The sequence below is a fragment of the Plecotus auritus genome, assembly GCF_963455305.1.
Source record: "Plecotus auritus genome assembly, chromosome: 1".
Classification (NCBI taxonomy): Eukaryota; Metazoa; Chordata; class Mammalia; order Chiroptera; family Vespertilionidae; genus Plecotus; species Plecotus auritus.
The window spans coordinates 239,435,343-239,459,234 of NC_137770.1; the positions used below are offsets into that span (position 1 = coordinate 239,435,343).

The 23,892-nt window shown below is 46.7% G+C and overlaps 1 protein-coding gene across 1 annotated transcript; it reads left to right on the plus strand.

The window, feature by feature from the left end:
• Positions 1–240: 240 nt before the first annotated feature.
• On the plus strand, positions 241–23,852 carry QDPR (quinoid dihydropteridine reductase). The gene is made up of 7 exons (XM_080658107.1): positions 241–393; positions 3,412–3,504; positions 6,893–6,989; positions 9,306–9,446; positions 13,639–13,747; positions 21,781–21,864; positions 23,156–23,852. Exons 1-7 carry the CDS (start codon positions 295–297, stop codon positions 23,259–23,261), a joined length of 729 nt encoding a protein of 242 aa, XP_080514233.1. The 5' UTR covers positions 241–294; the 3' UTR covers positions 23,262–23,852.
• Positions 23,853–23,892: the final 40 nt, after the last annotated feature.

Genomic DNA, 23,892 nt, shown 5'->3' on the forward strand with positions numbered 1-23,892 from the left:
GGCCGCGCGCGACTCCTCTCGGCTGGTTGGGCGGCTGGGCAGGGGCGGGGCGCGCGGGCGCGCGGTTCCTCTCGGCTGGTGGGGCGGCCGGGCCGGGGCGGGGCGCGCGGGCGCGGTGTGCGCGCGGTTCCTCTCGGCTGGTTGGCCGGCCGGGCCGGGGCGGGGCGTGCGGGCGCGGTGTGCGCGCGTTTCCTCTCGGCTGGTTGGCCGGCCGGCCGGGCCGGGGCGGGGCGTGCGGGGGCGCAGCGTGCGGGCTCGGGCGATCGGAGCAGCGGGACCAGCGGGAGGCGCAGGATGGCGGCGGCGGCGGGCGAGGCGCGCCGGGTGCTGGTGTACGGCGGCCGGGGCGCTCTGGGCTCCCGCTGCGTGCAGGCGTTCCGGGCCCGCGACTGGGTGAGCCCGCGGGCGTGGCGCCGGGGCTGTGCCTGGAGGGGCGGCCTGGGTGGAGGGCGGGGGCGATGGTGATTGGGGTGCAGGGGGCCTTCCGGTGCATCCTGGGAGGCCGGTCTGGAGGAAGCTGGGGTCCCTGTGCACCCCACACTCGGGTGCTTGAAAGTGCATACACAAGTCTGCATGTCTGCTCCTGCCTCCGCGTGCGCGACCACCCCGGCCATGGGTTCGGCTTTGCTCAAAGGGGGAGGGGGCTGCTGCCCCTGGGTCTCCGCCGCCGCCGGGCCCGGGAAGTCCGGCATGACTCAGGGGAGAATTGCAGAGCAGAAGGAAGAGGAGCGCAGGTGAGGGGCCAGGGAGAGAGAAGAAGGAAGGACTGGGAAATTATACCGCCTGACTCTGGTTACTAGTCCTGCTACCGTGAACTGATTGCTTAACTTCCACGAACCCGTTTCCACGTCTGTAAAATGGGGATAATGATAGTATTTGCCCCTTAGGGGAGTTGTGAAGATGAAATGAGGTCATTGGTGTCCTAGCGTGTAAATTACCTGACTCCAGGTAAAAGATGTTTTAATGTTAGCTATTATTGATATATTTATTTTGTATATTGAAGGGGATCACAAGAGGCTTCCCCAAGATATGTCACTTTGGCACGTGAATTATTTTGAACCAAAGGCTAGAGACCCTGTGGGTTCCAGAAAAACGTTTGCCTCTCCCTTAAAAATTTTAAATTAGGGGTCTTGCCCGTAATAAGAGTCATCACCAGAAAAATATTTTTAGGACCTATGTATAGGGCAGTGCAAACTAATTACTGAACATCTGCTTTTCTTACGTCCTTGAAGGACCTTTCTCCCCTTTGAGGCCCCAAGGTGCCTTAGCTCATCCTTCGCTCAGAATGTAACTTATACTTCATTTTAACTTTCTGTCTCTGACCTTATCTGTGTGGGGTTCCCATATGTACGTATGCAATTAAATTTAGTTATTTTCCCTTGTTAATCTCTCATGTTGATTTCATTATTAGGCCAGCTGGAAGAATCTAGAAGGGTAGAGCAGTTTCTCTCTCCCCTGTTACTGAGATACTGATCTAGACTCCTGTTCTGTTTAGCCTCCATTGGACCAGATACTGTGAAGGCTCAGCCCTTCAAACACTGGAGGCTTCTTTGATTAGTAGACGATTTCAGCTACTTTGCATAATCAGGGTCACTCCCTGAAGGTGGCCATGTAGGCACTGAGCTGGGCGCAGGCCAGGAACCCTGACCCCAGCCTCCCAGGGGGATCAGTGCGTTCCCGGTGGAGACTCTGCCCTGTGTCTTGCTGCTGCAGCTGTCACTTGCTCAAAGTCCAGGCTGGAGCTCTGGGGAGTTTTCCTGAGGGATCCGTTAGCACAGCAGCAGCAGCTGCTGGGGGAGGGTGCCCTGGGACCAGAGAGAGAGGGTCCCAGGGTTTTCTTCTGGCTCAGACTCTGGCATAGGAATATGCCTCTAAGGAATTCTAAACACACCACCCCTTCCTGCCGCACACCTGCTCTGGAAGCTAGGAAGTCTGCATAGATTGGAGGGGGTGACCATTGTCAAGTTTAAGGATTCCAGCCGGGCCAGCCACTGTATTCCTACATACCAGATCCCTTACGTACTCTTCATTTCTTTTATGCTACGGGTTAACTTTACTACATAGTCCTGTTGGTATTCACATGTTACAGATGCGAGGACTGTGGTTTCCCCGGCTGGGGTGGTGGGGACGACATCCCCCTGATGGGGGCATTTGCTTTACCTTTGACTGTCCCCACTCCTTTCATTCCTGGGAGGTCTGGGATGGAACCTTTTCTTTGTCTCAGTCTCTCCCATGGCTGGTGACAGAAGTAGTGAGTGTTCCTGAATGGAGGCTCTGTTCTTCAAAGCTTGGTAGAGATCTTTATCTCTGGGCCTTTGAACCTCAGGGCCCTGGCCCTTTCCGAGTAAGATCCATGTGTCGCCTGGGCTGGCAGACGCAGCCTCCTCTGTTTCTTTCTTTCTTTCTTTCTTTCTTTCTTTCTTTCTTTCTTTCTTTCTTTCTTTCTTTCTTTTTTTTTTTTTTTTAATATTTTTTAATTGATTTCAGAGAGGAAGGGAGAGGGATAGAGAGCTAGAAACATCAATCAGCTGCCTCCTGCACACCTCCTACTGGTGATGTGCCTGCAACCAAGGTACATGCCCTTGACTGGAATTGAACCTGGGACCTTTCAGTCTGCAGGCTGACGCTCTATCCACTGAGCCAAACCGGTTAGGGTCTCCTCTGTTTCATTTAATTCTCACACTGTTGCTAACCCCACTGGGCAGGCGAGGACCCTCTGCAGAGCATGAGCTCGAGAAAGCCACTGTATGGCAGAGGCAGGATTCAAACCCTCTGTGCTGGGGGCAGGGGTCCAAAACTCTCGCCCTGCATGGGCCAAATCCAGCTTGGTGTCTGTTTTTGTACAGCCTAAGAGCTAAGACTGGTTTCACATTGTTAAATGGTTGAAAAGAGGTTAAGAGAGGAATATCATGTGACGTGTGAAAATTATATGAAATTCATACTTTGGCACTTGAAGTTTTATTGGAATACAGGCACGCTCATTCGTTCGCCTGTGGCCTGTGGCTGTTCTCCCGTTATAACAGCGGAGTTGAGCGGTTGCAACGGAGACCATAGGGCCAGCAAAGCCTAAAATATTTCCTCTCTGGCACTTTACAGAAAGTTTGTGGACCCTGGTTGGGGCAGGGGTCCTCTGGAAGTTCAGGGTTTGGCTTTCAGAGGTGAGAGTGGAAGAAGAGGAAGAAGAGGAAGATGAGGAGTTTGGAGGCAGAATGGGCTGGGCTGGGGTAGGCTGGGGTAGACTGGCTCAGGTCAAACCTCCCTGTAAGTGGGAGAGGTCAGTAGCGATCCTTTCTCTAGTGGGTTTTCCTCTAAGCCTGTTACCTGCCCCCCCGCCCCCATTTCTGGGTATAGATCTTTAAAGGAATCACAACTATTATCTCTTGACCAAAGCTGTTTCCTTCTTCACTCCAGTGGGTGGCCAGCATCGATGTGGTGGAGAACGAAGAGGCCAGTGCGAGTGTCGTCGTTAGAATGACAGACTCATTTACCGAGCAGGCTGACCAGGTAATTCCAGAAAAGGCCCCCCCGGAGCCTGTGTGTGTGTGTGGGGGGGGGGGGGGCGGGGGGGGGCTGGGAATAGGTCTCCACTGGCCACGTGTTCTTCCCTTTTTTGAGTATTATTTCTCTAATTATGAAAGCCATGAGTGCCCATTGAGGGAAATTTGGAAAAAAGTGGAAAAAATATAATGAAGATATATTACCCATAATCTGTTTTAGCTGGCTGAGCATTCACATTTTGGCCGATTTTCTTGTTTTTCCTATGGATACTATTAGCGTTACAGGTTGAAATAATCTTGTGTTTTATATTTTATGATCAGCTTTTAACATCTTAAAATAAAATTTTACTTAATTCCAGTACTTCTTCAATCTCTTAAAAATAAAAACCCTCTGTGTCAACATGTAATTTTTAGTATTGTGGATTGGCCACAATTTTCTTAGTTTCCACATGTACATTTAACTTTTTTGCAATTTTTTACTTTTACCGTTAACAGGTGGCGATCGTCGTTGTCCCCATCTCTGATTATTTATTTAGGGAGCCTTCTGAACAAGTGTCCATCCCTAGCTCAAAGCAGGAATACCCGTGAAACAGGTTATTTTGAATTATAAAATGACGTGCTTATCGTAATACAAGAAATCAAACAAAAACTCCGTAAACATTTCACTCAGTGGTGCAATCCCCCTGTGACCCCAAGACAGTGTCCCTCCCCAGCAGAAAGCTCTCTTAACAGCTGGATGGGTGTGTAGGTATCAGTAGCTGAGATGCTGGTAAGTGGCTCCCCAGGCTGCCTGAAGGACGTGCTTTCTGGGGTCCTGGGGCCAGCGCTCCAGTGCACATCCCCCCGGGAAGTGACATCCTTCTTTGTGGGATGGGCTGTGTTTACACAGGCACCCTGCCAGGCAGGCCTCAGCGGGTGGCAGCCCCGTTTACAGCCACGGGACTGAGTGTCAGACACTAATAAGCTAGTTGGTGGTGGGGGAGCATGAGTCGCCTAACAAGAGACTTGTCAACACCTCATTAACAACCTGAATAAGCCCAGGCCCTGTTTTTTGTTTAGTTGCCCTCCCCCTAGTAATCTAAACACGGTTGGGGGCCCGTGTTTTTCCTAACACATTTAAAAATGTTGTAAGTGCCCTAACCGGTTTGGCTCAGTGGATAGAGCGAAGGCCTGCGAACTCAAGGGTCCCAGGTTCGATTCCGGTCAAGGGCATGTACCTTGGTTGCGGGCACATTCCCAGTGGGGGGTGTGCAGGAGGCAGTGATTGATGTTTCTCTCTCATCAATGTTTCTAACTCCCTCTCCCTCTCCCTTCCTCTCTGCAAAAAATCAATAAAATATATTAAAAAATAAATAAAAATGTATGATGTAGAAAATAGAATTAAATAAAAAGAAGGGGGCAATCGTGTCTAGTCCCATTATACAGTTAATATGTCGTGAGATTTCCTTTCAGTCCATTCCTCCAGACATGCACATGTATAAATTAAAACAACAACAACCCATGAGCATACTGTGCTGCTCACTTCGTCTTTCTAAAGCATCAGTTTGACATAGGCTGGAATATAAAAAGCCAGCTGCCTTATTCGAGAAGGTAGATTTTTGTTGCTCTTAATTTTCTCTTTTTTAAACATGTCTTTATTATATTTGATTAAATTTGGACAAAGAGGAAGGGGGAGGGAGAAACATCGATGTGAGAGAAGAACATTGATCGATTGCCTCCTGTGAACACACAACCTGGGTATGTGTCCTGACTGGGAATTTAACCGGTGACGGTTAGGTGCCTGGGACAACGCTCAATCGACTGAGCCACACCAGACAAGGCCTCTGTTCTTAACTTTTCATAATATGGTCCTGAAGCTTCCTGCCTTATTGGCTATAATGGACATGGCATTGTTACGTGTCAGGCACCATTCTCAGTGCTTTATTCACATTAACTTGCTCAATGCCTGTAACACCTCAGAACAAAGTTTCTAATCTATCTTCCTTTTAGAAATGGGGAGTCTGAGGCACAGAGAGGCCCTGGTGTTTGCTCAAGGTCAAACAGGTGGGAGGTGGCCCAGCCAGGATTTGACCTGGGCAGGGGGGGTTGGATGCCTGCTCTCCTTATTGCAGCAAAGCAGCTCCATGCGAATCAAGTAACCAAAGCTGGAATTAAGTGCAGGGGAGCCCTGGACTCCGAGAGCCGCGGGCAGAGGGGTTCCTGCAGTCCGTGTCTGCTGCTCTTGGCTGCTGGTGCTGATGTCTATGTGCTTTTTTTTTTTTTTTTTTTTTTTAAATATATTTTATTGATTTTTTACAGAGAGGAAGAGAGAGGGATAGAGAGTTAGAAACATCGATGAGAGAGAGACATCGATCAGCTGCCTCCTGCACACCTCCTACTGGGGATGTGCTCGCAACCCAGGTACATGTCCTTGACCGGAATCGAACCTGGGACCTTTCAGTCCGCAGGCCGACGCTCTATCCACTGAGCCAAACCGGTTAGGGCTGTCTATGTGCTTTTTGAATGTGAAGTTGCTTGTATCTGAGACTTGACTATACAGAACTTTTAATCTCTTTAACTTCTCCTCCCTCCCCCTCCACCCCCCACATCCAATTAGGAACTTTCTGGACAATAGCACAACGTCCCGTTTCTGTTTGTAAAGCTCTAGAAGAGGAAATTCAACCCTAATTCATATAAAATTGGCCCCTTGGGCAGCCGGTTACTGGTGACAGTGAAGAGAGGCAGAAGACAGGAAGGCATGACATTCATAGAAAACTGTTGGGAAGAAAGCAACATTTAAGGGGGAGGAATTAAAAAATGCGTAGATGTAAAAAAAAAAAAATAAAGTCAAACAGTTTCATTGTTGCTGTGGGCTCCCTGCTTTCCTGAAAAGTAGAACAGATGTCAGGGGAGGTGATCCAACTTCCGGCAGCTGGGCTCCGGGCTCTTGGCAACAGGACATGGCTTGAGAGTGAAGGGAGGGCCCAGCCGGTGTGGCTCAGTGGTTGAGCATTGACCAGTGAACCAGGAGGTCACAGTTTGATTCCTGGTCAGGGCACATGCTGGGGTTGTGGGCTCGATCACCAGTAGGGGGCGTGCAGGAGGCAGCCTATCAGTGATTCTCTCTCATCATTGATGTTTGTATTTCTCTCTCCCTCTCCCTTCCTCTCTGAAATGAATAAGAATAAAAATGAAAAAGAAGATTCTAGATTGCTTTATAAAAATCGCATTGAAATGTAGGTGGGCTTTACTAATGGTCATCGTAGGTTCGTCCACATTTAGTTTTCAGAGTGTTCCTTGCCAGGTGCTGTTACCCGTCTTCCAAGAAAGTAAAAAATAAACTGAAGTGTCTGAAGGCGTCGGCCTGTTTAGGTTCCCCCGACGATTTATGCCTCTTTTCATCCTTCTCGGTGCAGGTGACGGCTGAGGTCGGGAAGCTCCTGGGTGAAGAGAAGGTGGACGCAATCCTTTGTGTGGCTGGAGGCTGGGCTGGGGGCAATGCCAAGTCCAAGTGTGAGTCCTTTTCTGAGTTGATCATTCACTCCGCTCTGCTCTTTGTCCGGGGGGCAGGGACTGGGCCGGTTCCGTGTGCCAGGCCAGATTTCCTGCGTGTCTCCCAGGCTCTGTGAGGTAGGGACGGCCACCCCATTTCACAGCTGAAGAAACAACTTCCCATACACGGGGTCAGAGGAGGGGACATGGAGCTGAGGTGTCAAGGCAGGATGGAGTCAGCATTGTTCCCGCCCTCATCACACAGGGCTTATTCCTGGGGATCGGGGCATGTGTATGACATGGAGAAATCGTTCCGCGGGTCAAAAGGACTCAACATTGAGCTTTTATCAATGCCGAGGACATTTTCCAACTTTTTATTATGAACATTTGCACACACCCGGGAAAGCTGGAAGAAGAGTTCAGGGAGCACCCGCCCCCTCCATCTGGATTCGGCAACTGCTGACATTGCTGTCCTTGCTCGCTGGCTCTCTGCAGGGGTGCTCTGTGTGGGCATTATTTTGTTAACCACGTGCGAGTAAATTAACCCTTTGCTGATTTCAGCATGCATCCCCAAAGAATATGCTCATTTCCCTACATCATCATCATACTGTTACCATAGCTAAGGAAGGTAATAGTCATTCTGTAAGATTAATAAGATCCAACCCATGTTCAGATTCCCCAATTTATTCCAGAGCTTTTAGATTTTTTTTCCCCTAAGCATCAGGGTTTATGCCTCATTTTGTTGTTTTTAGTCTCTTAATGCAGAATCCCCCCCCCGTGATAGACTTGGTGAGGCAGGGCAGTTTTCCTATGAATGTATTTCACTGTTTCTGTCTTCACCTGGTTCATGTAGCCCGAGTATTTCCGGTGCACTGGAATGTAGGTCTGGGACTTGCTTAGGATCAGGTTAAGTATCTTGGAGGCGAGAATTCTTCCTGAGTCCTGTGTACGTCTTACTAATCCCAGTGGGACTGTCGCCGTGTCAGAGGGCCCTACCACCCCGGTGATGCCCCGTGTGCCGGTGGGTTAAGGTGGTAGCCCATAGGCTTCCATTGTAAAGGTCTGTTTTCTGTTTGCACTTAGTAAGTGACCCGTTGGGAAGGTGCTTTGCATTGTGCGTGAATATCCTCTTCCCAAACACCTTGAGAATCCCAGGTTTCTAAAACCTAAGGGTGTCAGGCATCCATGGATTATCCCTGCCTGAGTCAGTGATTCCAGTGGGGGTTGGAGAATGTAGTTTCCTAATTCTGTCGTTCCTTCTACATGTATTAGCCAAAGCCATGTAAAAAGGGATCGATTTTCTGTGAACCGCACTCGAATGTGAAACTGATATTTTATGGGGTTTTGGCAGAACACCCTGAGGGCCTTTGTGTATTTTGGGAGCTAGAGGTGGTAAGCGTGGATCCATCAGTGTTTTTCTAGTCCTTTTCTGCAGGGAAACGCGATCCCTGGTTGTCCCTGGGGGATGACCCCCTGCTGGATGGGGGCTTTCTTCCTGGTCATGGGCACAGCCTCACTGGGATCTTTGTGCCTTGTGGGGGGGGGGAGGGGACGGCTGCCCAGCCCCAAAGTCACCACTCGTTTCTTCTTGCCTTTTTAGCGAGGCCAGAGAGTTAAAATAAGTGTGAAATGTTGTCATTTCAGCTTTTTTTGTTTTTGTGAATCCTCACCTGAGGATATTTTTTCTGTTGCTTTTCAGAGAGCGTGGAATGGAGGGAGGGATGGAGAGAGAGAAAGAAACATCCATGTGAGAGAGACACATCGACTGGTTGCCTCCCAATTGGGGGGGGAGGGAGTGCACCTGAAACCCTAGTACGTGCCCTTGACCGGAATCGAACCCACAACCCTTCGGTGTGTGGGCCGATGCTCTAACTGTGGCGCCACACCGGCCAGGGCTCAGCTTTCTTTTAAAGGGTCTTTAAAGCCAGCACTAAACTTTTGGCCTTGAAAATGCAGCTTTGTAAAAGCCCTCTATGTCCTTGTGGTAATGGTCCCTCAGCTTTTCATCTTCAGTCAAACCTGACTTAGACATGCAGGTTCTATTACACATCTAATGCCCTCACAAAGCAGGACCCTCTCTGATGGACCGTCCCGCAGACTGTTCACAGTCTGCACTTCCGGGCTGAAATGTGGCCAGTTTCCAGGTGAGCAAGCTGGATTCGAACCTGCATCTCTGGATTCGAACCTGCGTCTCTGACCTCAGAGCCCTCGCTGCTCGTACCAGACCCTGTCGTCGGGGCGGGAGAGGCTGGTGCTTCCCCAGTGTCCGCACTCTGAGTGACTCAGCTGTCGGGCTCCTCCCGCTGAGGGTGAGCCCACCTGTGTTTCCTCCCTCAGCTCTCTTCAAAAACTGCGACCTCATGTGGAAGCAGAGCATGTGGACGTCCACCATCTCCAGCCACCTGGCCACCAAGCACCTCAAGGAAGGAGGCCTCTTGACCTTGGCAGGTGCCAAGGCCGCCCTGGACGGGACTCCTGGTAAGCCTCCATTTCCCCCTCTGTGAAATGGGAGTGCTGACGCTTGCTCGCTGGGGCTGCAGGGCACTTCCATGAGACAGGGAATGTTGAAGCCTTTCCCCTTCTTGGGTGCTTTGTGTGGGTGGGTTTTGCTTCCTTTAGGCCTGAATTCCTCATCTTCCTGGTGGTTAAGGAATGCTGCCATCTGCCCCTTTACCCCCCTACAATCTGTTTATTTATCCACGATCCACTCCGGGAATGAACGGTGCTGGAGTAGGTACAAATCCTCCTATATAATAAAAGCCTAATATGCTTGCTAAGTGTCCGGTCATCTGGTTGGCCATTCAATTAATCAAAGCATAATATGCTAATGATATGATAAGGCTGCTCAACTGCTCACTATGATGTGCACTGACCACCAGGGAGCAGATGCTCCGACCAGTGGGTTAGCTTGCTGCTGGGGTCTGGCCGATCAAGACTGAGCAAGATGGGCCGGACACGCCCTGGAGCCCTCCCTGGCTGGCCAACCTCCCGCGTCCCTCCCTGGCCCCAATCGTGCACCAGTGGGGTCCCTTGGCCTGGCCTGCGCCTCTCACAATCTGGGCTGAGGAATACCCCCCACCTGCCGAATGCACGAATTTCATGCACCGGGCCTCTAGTTAGTTAATAAACGTGTATTATCACCATCACATTGTGTTCACGTGTCCCGGGGAAGCAGCTCGGCCGCCGAGAATAGTGTGGGTGATAGAGTGAGAGAGGCTGGGGTGCATTCTTCGTCCTGGACGGGTGGCCTTGAACAAATCACGTATCTGACCAGATTTCTGCCGGAGTCACTGTCACTAGTGACAGTAGCGTCTGCCTTGAGGAGCAGCTGTAAGCGCTGGAGGCCTTAACACGTGCGGGGCGCCCAGCACAGGGCCAGTTTCTCATAGGCCACTTCACTTCCGTGTGTTCTCGTGGGACCCTGGGGCCGAGGGCATTCGCGATCTTTCACGATCTTTCTCAATCTATAGGTGAGGGAGCTAGAACGTAGCGCGGTTAACTCACTTGTCCGGGTTTCTGCAGTAAGTAAGTTGTAGCCTTACTTGGAACCAGAACCCCCCTCACTTCTAAACTGTGTGTGCTTTTCCCAGTATCTCAGGCAGATCCAAGTTCCCTTGGCGTTTTTTGCTCCTGGTGTTAGTGTGCTAGGGCTGCCGTAACCAAGTACCCCTGCGGCTTGGACAACAGACATCCGTCTCATAATTCTAGAGGCCGGAAGTTCAAGACCCGGGTGTCAGCAGGGTCGGTTTCTTGATTTCTTCCTGGTGCCTCTTTCCTTGGCTTGTCAATGGCTGTCTTCTCCTGCGTCCTCGTGTGGTCGGCCCTCTGTGCCTGTCTGGGTCCCAGTCTCCTCTTCTTATAAGGACACCAGTCACATTATGGTAGCACCCACCCCAATGACCTCATTTTAACTTGATTACCCCTTTAAAGACCCCATCTCCAAGTACAGTCACATTCTGAGGTACGGGGGTTTAGGATGTTAACATATGAATTTGGGGGGCACAGTTCAACCCATAATACTCCCTTTCAGGTAGGGTTAAAGGAATTTAAGGGGCGGTTTGGGGGGTACAGCACAGAGGCAGAAAGTGTCCACCTCTACTGTCTAAATGGAACTCTTTAATAAAAGGGGCGGGGAGGTGCTTTTCGGCCTCTTTGGTGTGCTGGAGAGCTTGAGTGCCTTTTTCCATTTTAATGCAACTCGCTGAACTGCGAGGCTCTTGCGAATCAACAATGTCTCGCCTCTTTATTTTTTTACTGCGCGTTTCAGAGCCTATGATCTTACCCGTCCGTGTCTATTGCAATCATTAAAGCTGTGTAAATGTCAGACGCCAGCTTGGTTGAGTTCTGATTTTTATTAAAGGCGACGGAGAGCAGAAGTAAGTAGAGAAATGAGTAACAGCTTGACATTTAAAAAAGAAAACCCCAGGACCTGAGAGGTAATTTTTCTGAAGGACGAAACGCTCTCCTACTTTCCTTGGGTTTGTAAAGATCTCTTTGTTCGTAGTTTTGGATACTCTGGAACTACACCGGTTGGGTGTCTGTGGTGGTTTTGCCACCTAGTGTGTGATATTTGGCAAGTTACTTAACCTCTCTAAGGCTCAGTAGTGTCATCTGTAAAATGGGGATAAATAATAAAATACTCTGTATGGCAGTTAGGACTTGCAAGCATCGTAATGGATGCAGATGGCTTAGAAAGGAATGACAGAGTCAGTAGTAAATGTGAACTGGCATGATTATTTCAGACTTACTCAGCTACTTCTGCTGCAGATGCTCATAGCTGTGTTCATCTTTAAGTTCTTAGTTAGGTATCGTTAAATTTATTGGAGTCATGAAATCTTGCAGCTTTGGTTCAGACCCTAGAAAAACCTGGGGAATTCTATGTATAATTTGAAAGTAAACGACGAAGAGGCTTAGTAGTCCTTCAAACCCAAGAAAAGTTGTTCAAAGACGAAAACATACCGAGAAAACCCTACCCTCTTATTTCCAAGGTTGTATTTGTAGGTCACCTTCTGGAGGATAAACTGTATTAAATGCTAGTGATCACTTTTTTTTTTTTTTTTGCTGTGTTTGGAAAACAGTCTTGAGGGACTACCTTGATCATTTTATAATTGGGAAGAAAGTACTTAGCTTCTTATAAAATACTTCCTCCCCCCCCCCATTTCTTGCAAATGATCTCCTTACTTGCATTGTGTAGAATTTTATAGAATTAAACCATTAGGGTTGCGGGTTGCTTGTTTCAAAAAATATATTTTTATTGATTTCAGAGAGGAAGAGAGAGGGAGAGAGAAATATCAGTGATGAGAGAAAATCATTGATAGGCTGCCTTCTGCATGCCCACTACTGGGGATCGAGCCCACAACCCGGGCATGTACCCTTGACTGGGAATCGAACCATGCCCTCCTGGTTCATAGGTCGACACTCAACCACTGAGCCACACCAGCTGGGTGCTTGTTTCTTTCATCAGATCTTCTCATGTTGTTTGAATGGAATGAAGAGTGAGCCCTGGAGTGTGCTGGGGTCAGGGCTGGATGAATGAGATTCATAAGCTGGTTTATTTGAACCCCTGCAGAGTTTGTCTGATCTTTCTACCACTGGTGGCCCCCGGCCCCTGATTAAACAGAGAAGCCTGGGATGGTGAAATATTCTGCTTATGCTTCTAAATGACCATTTGAGACTTTGACCTGCGTTTGCAATCCGAGGTTGCTGTGGAATCGGTTTAGTGATTGGTCCCTCGGCTGGGCTGTGATCCCCACCTCCCTCTGGACCTTTGCTGCCTCCTCAGCTGTTGTGCTTTAAAGAGCATGCTTGCCGGGAGCTCTTAAAGAGGCTGCTGACTCCTGAAGAAGCTGTGTGGAGGAGGAGAGTGTTTACAGCATTTAGTGAGCATCCACAGCTAGGTGTGTGGGGGACTTTGGAGGGGAGAGACCGTGTTCCTGCCACCTGTCTGCAGAGCAGGCAGAAACCTGTCCTAAGAAAAGGCATGCCTTGTTCAGTCAGCAAGCATTCACTGATCAGAGGGGGCAAACGAAGACTAGTGGGCAGCGTTGTATACGTATGTCAGCATTGCTCACACTTTACCCAGGGAGATGGACTCGTTCTATGAATTGGATGGGAAACATTTATTGAGCACCTACTGTGTGCTGAGCTCAGAAGCAAGTACTTCATTCCCATTTTACCGATGGGGTAACTGAGGTTAGCAGGGCAATGAGGACTAGCTCAGGATTTCTTTAGTGGTAAGTGGAAGAGCTCGGATTTGAACCTGTGCAGCCTGACTCCAAATGACAGCTCGATTTTGCTCACAAGCGATTAACAATCCGGGGGTTCAGAACCCAGCTCTTTCCTGGCCCTTCACCTCTGGGGGGGCCTCAGTGCAAGTGTGTGTGTGTGTGTGTGCGCGCGAGAGAGAGAGCTTGGGCGTGTCACATACCCTGTCTGAGCCTGGATGTTCTCAACAATAAAAATAAAAATAGGCTCAACTTACGGCTTTTGTGATAAACGTTAACTGTCAGGTGACAGTAGGTGCACTTGCAATGTTACGTGCCTTCCACGCTCTCTCCACAGATGCCCATCCTGCCCTTCTTCCCGGCCTCCTCGGGACCCTGGCGTGGTGGTCTTCGCACACACCAGCGGTGGCCAGTGCTCACTGAACTGTTTTCTCTCCATTTCCCAGGGATGATCGGCTACGGCATGGCCAAGGGCGCCGTCCATCAGCTCTGCCAGAGCCTCGCGGGGAAGAACAGCGGCATGCCGCCCGGGGCTGCGGCCATCGCGGTGCTGCCGTAAGTGCTCTGCCCCCTCTGCCTAGAGTCCCCGTGGCCTGGAGCTGTTTCCCAGGGGTTGGCCCTGAAGAGCCTTCTTCCGGTGCTGGATGAGCCTGGCGGCCAGAGTGGTGGACTGGCTGATGGGCGGGTCCCTCTGTCTTGCCTCTTTCTTGTTTTTTTTTCTTCCTCCCATCTGTTTCCCCCTTCTCCCTGATTAAGCTTAGTCCACGCATTTTATTTGAATACTTGTAGTTCTGTCTTTTTTTTTAAATACATTTTTATTGATTTCAGAGAGGAAGGGAAAGGGAGAGAGAGAAACATCAATGATGAAAGAGAATCATTGATTGGCTGCCTCCTGCACACCCCCCACGGGGATTGAGCTGCATCCTGGGCATGTGCCCTGACCGGGAATTGACCTGACTGTGACCTCCTGGCTCATAGGTCAATACTCAGTGCTCAACCACTGAGCCATGCCGATCGGGCAAGACTATATATTTATTTATTTATTTATTTATTTATTTTTTTTTTTCAAATTTTTATTAAGGTATTATATGTGTACATATCTTACCATTGCCCCCCACCCCCACCCCACTCCCATACATGCCCTCACCCCCCAATGTTTTGCATCCGTTGGTTACTCTTATATACATGCATATAAGTCCTTCAGTTGATCTCTTATTTCCCCCACCTCTCCCTAACCTTACCACTGTAATTTGACAGTCTGTTTGATGCTTTACTGCCTCTGTAACTATCTTTTTGTTCATCAGTTTATAATGTTTTTCATTATCCCCAAATGAGTGGGATCGTGTGGTATTTTTCTTTCATTGACTGGCTTATTTCACTTAGCATAATGTTCTCTAATTCCATCCAAGTGCCTACAAATGGTAGTAATTCCTTCTTTTTTACGGCAGCATAGTATTCCATTGTGTAGATGTACCATAGTTTTCTGATCCAGTCATCTGCTGATGGGCACCTAGGCTGTTTCCAAATCTTAGCTATTGTAAATTGTGCTGCTATGAACATAGGGGTGCATATATCCTTTCTGATTGGTGTTTCTGGTTTCTTAGGATATATTCCTAGGAGTGGGATTACTGGGTCAAATGGGAGTTCCATTTTCAGTTTTTTGAGGAAACTCCATACTGTTCTCCACAGTGGCTGCACCAGTCTGCATTCCCACCAGCAGTGCACGAGGGTTCCTTTTTCTCCGCATCCTCGCCAACACTTGTCGTTTGTTGATTTGTTGATGATAGCCATTCTGACAGGTGTGAGATGGTATCGCATTGTTGTTTTGATTTGCATCTCTCGGATAATTAGTGACTTTGAGCATGTTTTCATGTGTCTCTTGGCCTTCCTTCTGTCTTCTTTCGAAAAGCTTCTATTTAGGTCCATTGCCCATTTTTTTATTGGATCCTTTATCTTCCTTTTATTAAGTTGTATAAGCTGCCTGTAGATGTTGGAAATTAAACCTTTATCAGTGATACCATTTGCAAATATGTTCTCCCATACAGTGGGGTTTCTTGTTGTTTTGTTGATGGTTTCTTTTGCTGTGCAAAAGCTTTTTATTTTGATGTAGTCCCATTTGTTTATTTTCTGTTTGGCTTCCATTGCCCTAGGGGCAGTATCACTGAAAAAGTTCTTTTGGCATATGTCTGAGATTTTGCTGCCTGTGGATTCCTCTAGTATTTTTATGGTTTCCCGTCTTATATTTAAGTCCTGTACCCATTTTGAGTTTATTTTTGTGTATGGTGTAAGTTGGTGATCTAGTTTCATTTTTTTGCATGTATCTGTCCAATTTTCCCAACACCATTTATTAAAGAGACTGTCTTGACTCCATTGTATGCTCATGCCTCCTTTGTCAAATATTAAATGCGCATATTGGTTTGGGTCGATATCTGGATTCTCTATTCTGTTCCATTGATCTATATGTCTGTTCTTGTGCCAGTACCAGGCTGTTTTGAGGACAGTGGCTTTGTAATACAGCTTGAAATCTGGTATTGAGATCCCTCCTACTTTATTCTTCTTTCTCAGGATTGCTGTGGCTATTCGGGGTCTTTTTTTATTCCAGATGAATTTTTGGAGAGTTCTTTCTAGGTCTGTGAAATACGCCGTTGGTATTTTAATGGGGAGTGCATTGAATCTATAGATTGCTTTGGGTAGTATGGACATTTTAATGATGTTGATTCTACCAATCCATGAACATGGTATGTTCTTCCATCTGTTTACATCTTCCTCTATCTCTTTTTTCAGTGTCCTGTAGTTTTCCGCATATAGGTCTTTTACCTCCTTGGTTAGGTTTATTCCTAAGTATCTTAATTTTTTTGGTGCGATGGAAAATGGGATTGCTTTTTTAGTCTCTCTTTCTGTAAGTTCATTGTTGGTGTATAGAAATGCCATAGATTTCTTGGTGTTAATTTTGTATCCTGCTACATTGCCGAATTCATTTATTAAGTCTGTTAGTTTTTTTATGGAGTCTTTCGGGTTTTTTATGTACAATATCATGTCATCTGCAAATAAGGACAGCTTTACTTCTTCTTTTCCAATTTGGATGCCTTTTATTTCTTCTTCTTGTCTAATTGCAGTGGCTAATACTTCCAGTACTATGTCAAACAGGAGTGGTGAGAGTGGGCATCCCTGTCTTGTTCCTGTTCTTAGGGGAAATGGTTTTAGTTTTTGCCCATTGAGTATGATGTTAGCTGTGGGTTTATCATATATAGCTTTTATGATGTTGAGGTATGATCCTTCTATTCCCACCTTGTTGAGAGTTTTTATCAAGAAAGGGTGTTGGATTTTGTCAAATGCTTTTTCTGCATCAATTGATATGACTATGTGATTTTTATCTCTCAATTTGTTTATGTGATGTATCACATTTATTGATTTGCGGATATTGAACCATCCTTGCATTCCTGGGATAAACCCTACTTGGTCATGGTGTATGATCTTTCTGATGTACTGCTGGATCCTATTTGCTAGAATTTTGTTGAGGATTTTGGCATCTACATTCATGAGGGATATTGGCCTGTAATTCTCTTTCATTGTGTTGTCTTTATCTGGTTTTGGTATTAGGGTGATGCTGGCTTCATAGAAGGAGCTTGGAAGTGTTCCTTCCTCTTGAATTTTTTGGAATAGTCTGAGGAGGACAGGTTTTAGTTCTTCCTTGAATGTTTGGTAGAACTCTCCTGTGAAGCCGTCTGGCCCCGGGCTTTTGTTTGCCGGAAGCTCTTTGATGACTGCTTCAATTTCTTCCATAGTTACTGGCATGTTGAGCTGTTTAGATTCTTCCTGATTGAGTTTTGGAAGGTTATATTTTTCTAGGAATATGTCCATTTCCTCCAGGTTGTCCAGTTTGTTGGAATAGAGTTGTTCGTAGTATTTTTTAACAATCCTTTGTATTTCGGCGGGATCTGTTGTTATTTCACCTCTTTCATTTCTGATCTTGTTTATTTGGGTCCTCTCCCTTTGCTTCTTGGTGAGCCTGGCTAGAGGTTCATCAATCTTGTTTATCCTTTCAAAGAACCAGCTCTTGGTTTTGTTGATCTTTTGTATTGTTTCTTTGGTCTCTATGTCGTTTATCTGTGCTCTGATCTTTATTATTTCCTTCCTTCTGCTTACACTGGGCTTTTCTTGTTGCTCTTTTTCTAACTCTTTGAGTTGTTGGGTTAGGTAATTTATTACCCCTGTTTCTTGTTTTTTGCAGTAGGCTTGTAGAGCTATGAACTTCCCTCTCAAGACTGCTTTCGCTGTGTCCCATAGATTTTGGATTGTAGTGTTTTCATTGTCATTTGTTGTCATGATGTTTTTTATTTCTTCTTTGATTTCTCTGGTAACCCAGTCATGGTTTAATAGCATGCTGTTTAGTCTCCATGTATTTGATTTCTTTGGGTTGTTTTTATTGTAGTTGATTTCCAGTTTTATGCCACTGTGGTCTGAGAAGATGCTTGATATGATTTCTATCTTCTTGAATTTGAAGAGACTTTGCCTATGTCCCAACATATGGTCTATCTTTGAAAATGACCCATGTGCGCTTGAGAAGAATGTATATTCTGTGGCTTTGGGGTGAAATGTTCTGAAGATGTCAATTAATTCCATCTGGTCTAGTGAGTCATTTAGGATTGATGTTTCTTTGCTGATGTTTTGTTTAGAGGATTTGTCCAATGGTGATAGTGGGGTATTAAAGTCTCCTACTATGATTGTATTGCTGTCAATGTCTCCCTTGATATCTTCCAGGAGTTTTTTTATGTATTTGGGTGCTCCTGTATTGGGTGCATATATGTTTACCAGAGTTATTTCTTCTTGTTGGATTGCTCCCTTTAGTATTATGAAATGGCCTTCCTTATCTCTTGTTATGTCCTTCAGTTTGAGATCTAATTTGTCAGAAATAAGTATTGCTACCCCAGCTTTTTTTTCAGTTCCATTTGCCTGGAAAACCTTTTTCCATCCCTTCACCCTCAGTCTGTGTGCGTCTTTTTTTCTGAGGTGGGTTTCTTGTAGACAGCAGATATATGGGTCGTGTTTTCTTATCCAATCTGTTACCCTATGTCTTTTGATTGGGGCATTTAATCCGTTTACATTTAAAGTTATTATTGATAGGTACTTATTTGTCGCCATTCCTATTCTTTACCCCTGTGTTACTTCTTTGCTTCCTGTTTCTTTCTTTCTTTCTTTCTTTTTTTTTTTTTTTACAGTAGACCCTTTAGCATTTCTTGCATTGCTGGTTTGGTGGTAATAAATTCCCTTAGTCCTTTTTTGTCTGTGAAGCTCCTGATTTCACCTTCAATTTTGATTGACAGCCTTGCTGGGTACAGTATTCTTGGATTCAGCCCCTTCCTTTGCATGACTTTGTATATTTCATTCCATTCCCTTCTGGCCTGATGAGTTTCTGTTGAGAAATCAGTTGCTAGTCTAATGGGGGTTCCTTTGTATGTAACTTTCTCTCTCTTGCTGCTTTTAAGATTCTTACTTTGTCGTTGGTGTTTGCCAATTTAATTATAATGTGCCTTGGCGTCGGTCTTTTGGGGTTCATTTTGCTTGGGACTCTGTGAGCTTCTTGGATTTGTGTGGGTTTTTTCTTCCCTATATCTGGGAAATTTTCTGTCATTATTTCTTCAAAGAGGTTTTCTATTCCTTGCTCAGCTTCCTTTCCTTCTGGAACCCCTATTATGCGGATGTTGTTTTGTTTCGTGTTGTCCCAAAGTTCCCTTAGACTCTCCTCCTGCCTTTTAATTTTTTTTTCTAGAAGTTGCTTTTCTTGGGTATTTTTTTCCATCTTGTCTTCTAGCTCACTGATGCGGTCCTCTGCTTCTTCTAGTCTACTCTTGATGCTTTCTATTGAGTTCTTTACAGCAGCGATGTCATTTTTCATTTCTTCTTGGTTCTTCTTCATTTCCTCTTGGTTCTTGCTCATATTGTCGAATTTGTCTTCCATTCTTTTCAGCCACCTTATGACCATTTCTCTGAATTCTTTTTCTGGAAGGTTGCTTGCCTCCATTTCGTTTACTTCCTTTTCTGGTGATGCCTGCTTTTCTTTCATATGCGGGCTGCTTCTTTGTCTCCCCATGGTCTCTCTTCTCTGGGTGTCTGGTTATGTAGTTCTCTCTCTCCTGGGTTGATTTAAAGGCACAAAATACAGCACTACCAGGTACAACTCACAAGGCACTGAACAGGAATGTATTCACGATATTAATAACCTCCAATAAAGGTGACCACCAGAGAAAGGCAAATTAGGTGATAGAAGAGAAAGAAGAAGAGGAAAAAAGAAAGAAAGAAAGAAAAAAAGAAAAAAGGAGTGTGAAAATGAAATTGGGAAAAGGGAAAGTAAAGAGAAAAAAAAAAAAGTAAGAGAGACAAGAAATTGACTAAGAGAGAAAGGGGAACAGACTATATATATTGGGGATAAAACTCCAATAGAACAATCACTAATCCCAGCAAATGCCAGCAACAAGTGCCTGGGGATTAGTACAAACTACAACACCAACTAATATGGAGTGAGGCAAGGGAAAGCTGAAGCATAAAACAAACAAAAAAATAAAAGAAGAATAAGCAAAACAATCTCACAAAAAAAGCATAAAAATTGGATATAATCTACATTCAAGCAAACAACAACAAAAGGACAGAGATAAGGACAAGTTTATGGATAACTCAGACAGCGAAGGGAAAGGTGTATGTGGACTTGGAGCAGGGGATTGGAGATTAGATATGTAAGTAGGGTGAAATTTTAACAAGGGGTAAACAGAAAGAATAGGGAAAATCTAAAGCAGTAAAAGGGTAAGACAAACAGGACACTGAAAAGGGGGAGGTTAGGAAGAGAGTGATGGCCTAAAGGTAGAGTTGAGATAGAGTAAAACGATGCTAAAGGAAAGATAAAAAATAGAATGTAGAACCCTAATCCCAAAATAAAATGAAGAGAAAATAAAATGACACTTTAAAAAAAAAAAAAAAAAAAAGATAAAATAGCAGTAGTAATAATACGGATTGAAAATAAAAATGTAATCATTAAAAAGGTAAAATCAAGTGATGAAAAAAGAAAAAAAAAGTTTCTTGATTAAAAGATGCAAAAAATGAAAATTTTAAAAAAATAAAAAAATAAAAAAAAATAAAAGGTAAAAATAAAATGTGGAGTAGTGAAGGTCATTCACTTCCTCTGTTTTTCTGTTTGGCACGCCTGTTTCTCAGTCCAGACAGTATTGCAGTTCTCTGCGTTCCACTGCTCTTCGGTGTTGTAAGCCAGTCCTGATTTTAAGCAGGCGGTGTGTCTTAATTTCTCGTATTCCTTTATTTTTGATTACACAAGAGTCAATTTGTGATTCAGCCCCTGGGTGGCAGTGTTTCTGGATTGACTTCCGGGTCTATCTATGGCCTCTCTAGGCAGTGTTAGAGCCTTCTTTCCCTGTGGCACTCGCCACGGGCCTGTGGGAGTGGGCTGCCTCAGAGCTGGCTCTCTGATGGTCACTCCCCGCTCCGATCCCCAGGTTCCAGAAAAACAACCTTCCCCTGCAGTCTCCCAGGGTGTCCCCAACTGGGTGATCCTATGTATTGGGCTTAGTAATCAGATGCAAGGATTTGAAGAGGAAAAAGCCCAAGTGTGCGAATTCTGGGACTGCGAGTAAGCCCAGGCACCCAGGGAGCGCACGGGCTGCGCGTAAGTCTGGACTGCCTGAAATTCTTAGGGTGTCCCTGCACTTCAGATCAAAATGGGTTGCTTTTTAGAGTGCCCTTCTCTTAGCAGCTCTGAGGACCCCTTTCCACAGTCACAGATCACGCCAGCCCCTATAGCCACGGATTTTTCTAGGCACAGACTTCCCTGGTCCTCCAGCTCCCGCAAAACGCGCGTTCCTCTCTCCCGCCGGGACCAGAGACCTCACCTTATCCCAGGCGAAATCTGACCTTTCCGTGGTGGAGTGTAGAGCTCCTCTGAACCCGTGTGCTTGCGCCAGCTGGGGAGCGTTGTTCTGGGGCTCGCAGCTGTTCCTGGGGTGCCGCAGTTGTGGATTCTCAGGCTTCAGATAAGCTCCACTTTCCGGATCAAGATGGCGCAGACTCCGCGTCCAAGCCCGCAGCTCCGGGAGGGGCAAGACTATATATATATTTAAAAAAAAATATATTTTATTGATTTTTTACAGAGAGGAAGGGAGAGGGAGAGAGAGTTAGAAACATCGATGAGAGAGAAACATCAACCAGCTGCCTCCTGCACACCCCCTACTGGGGATGTGCCCACCACCAAGGTACATGCCCTTGACCGAATCGAACCTTGGACCCTTGAGTCTGTAGGCCAACGCTCTATCCACTGAGCCAAATTGGTTAGGGCAGCCAAACGGGTTAGGGCAAGACTATATTTTAAAAAATAAGGCAAAACGTGGCTCTTTCATTTGGTTTTACACTCGGACTTGACCTCTGTGTGTGCAGGGGCTTCCTGGCCTTGCCCGGATTGTCCACGTGATCTCTCCACGTGCGATGCGGCCACCCGTGGTGCTGGAGGCTCTCGGTGTGTTTTCCTGGCCGAGGAGGCCAGGCTGCCGAGGGGAGACACAAATGACAGGCTTATCTCTGCACCGCAGGATTACCCTGGACACCCCGATGAACAGGAAGTCCATGCCCGAGGCCGACTTCAGCTCCTGGACGCCCTTGGAGTTCCTCGTGGAGTGAGTATCACAAACACTAAGGCCAGTGCCCGGGCGGCTCCGGCCCCTCGCTGTGCCCCGGGCTAGAGGACGCACACACAGCCACACAGGTGGCCTGGGAGCTCACTGGCCTCTGAGTGTGCATGGTACATCAGTGTGAATCTCATACAGTGGGCGGGGGGGCGGGGGGCGGTCCATGGGCCGGGAGAGTGTCCCCAGCCCTGCCCCGCCCCTGGAGACGGGGTCCTGACCTATGGCAGCACGTTAGGGAGTTTAAGCGGCGCTTGGCTTTTGGAGCCTGCCCCTCCCCCGGGCTTGTTCGACACTCGGCGGGGAGCTCCGGGGATGTGGCAGTTGAACTTCAGTTCTGGTCCGGAAGGCACAGCCTGGCACTCAGGAATGTCCCCGGAACTCTGTCTGGTTAAAGGGGGTGCAGAGTCCCGGCTGGGGGACTGTTAGAGGGGTGGTGTACTCAACAGCCAGAGTAGAGCTTTCAAAAAGCATCAGCTATATTATGTTCAACTTCCTGGGTTTCTTTTTTTAAAAATATATTTTATTGATTTTTTTACAGAGAAGAAGGGAGAGGGATAGAGAGTTAGAAACATCGATGAAAGAGAATCATTGATCAGCTGCCTCCTGCACACTCCCTATTGGGGATGTGCCTGCAACCAAGGTACATGCCCTTGGCTGGAATCGAACCTGGGACCCTTGAGTTGCAGGCCGACGCTCTATCCACTGAGCCAAACCGGTTAGGGCCCTCCTGGGTGTTTCTTATGCCTTTTCTCCCTGCCGCCCTCAAGGAGGATTGGTTGCCCCTTCCCACAGAGAGTTAGTAAATGCCCCTGTTCTAGCATTTAATGTATTTTATTGTAAAAGTCTATTTTTTGTACCTTTTTTCCATTGCCTGATACAGCTGTAGGTGTCCATACATGTTTGCTATAAAAAAAAAAAAAATGAGTTTCTTCTCTATTTCAAATTTCTGGGAAGGTAATATAGCAGCGTATGAAGTATTGTTACACATGTGTCTATCTTTTAGAATGAACTAAAGTGCTTTTTTAAATTATGTAAAATCATACCACTGTGTTATGACATATTCCAACAATGCAGGAAAATACAAAAGTGAACGTTCACATCTCGCCAGCTCCCGCCACTTGGAAAGTGGAAAGAGTGAAGTGCTGAAATCATGGGGACCTGGTTATGTGTCTGTGATGCCTTAGTGGCTTTCCATGGCGGCTCCCAAGCCATCGATGGGAATATAAGCACATATCAGATTTTTGCTTTTGAAATGTAACACTTTTCTTGTTTGTTCTAGAACCTTCCATGACTGGATCATAGAGAAAAACCGGCCAAGCTCAGGGAGCCTAATCCAGGTGGTGACGACGGAGGGAAAGACGGAACTTACCCCTGCGTATTTTTAAGCTTCGTCTCAGTGCCTGCAAAGGGGCCTGCCAGAAAAGTCAGCGTATCTCAGTGTAGCCGCGTCTGGCCCCGTGTTTTCTGTAATCCTGTTTGTGGTTCGAGATAGCCACACCTGTTTTTCTCTCACCTTCATGTGCATTTGCTTTCCTAAGACAAAATGTAAATGTAAAATGTTCGTGTGAAATAAAACCGTGTGGAGGGAGGCCTACAGGTGGCGCCGTGGTCCATCTGTGTTAACCACCTAGGTTTCGGGGTGTCTCTGCACGGCCCCTCTGAGTTGGCGTCATGTTGAGTTGCTTTTGAAACTGTTTATCTGCCCCTGACAGTGGCTGTCGGCTGGACTGGTTCAGAGATTTGTTGGCATTGGGGACATTTGGGGCCCCGAGTTATTTTTGAGTGTTACGTTTCTGTCACAGATGTAGTTTTTGCAGCGTTGAAGTAAACTGCCTTAAAACTCTTTTTGTGGTGTAAGCAAAATCCGTGGACTCTGTCAGGCATCTTTTCCCTGTGCGGTCGCCAAGTGTGGGAGAGAACCACTCGTGATTACTTGGAGTTATCTTCTTAATAAATGCACTTTGTTGATTGTGTTATCTTCTGTAATCAAAGCACGTCTCATACACAGTTATGTAC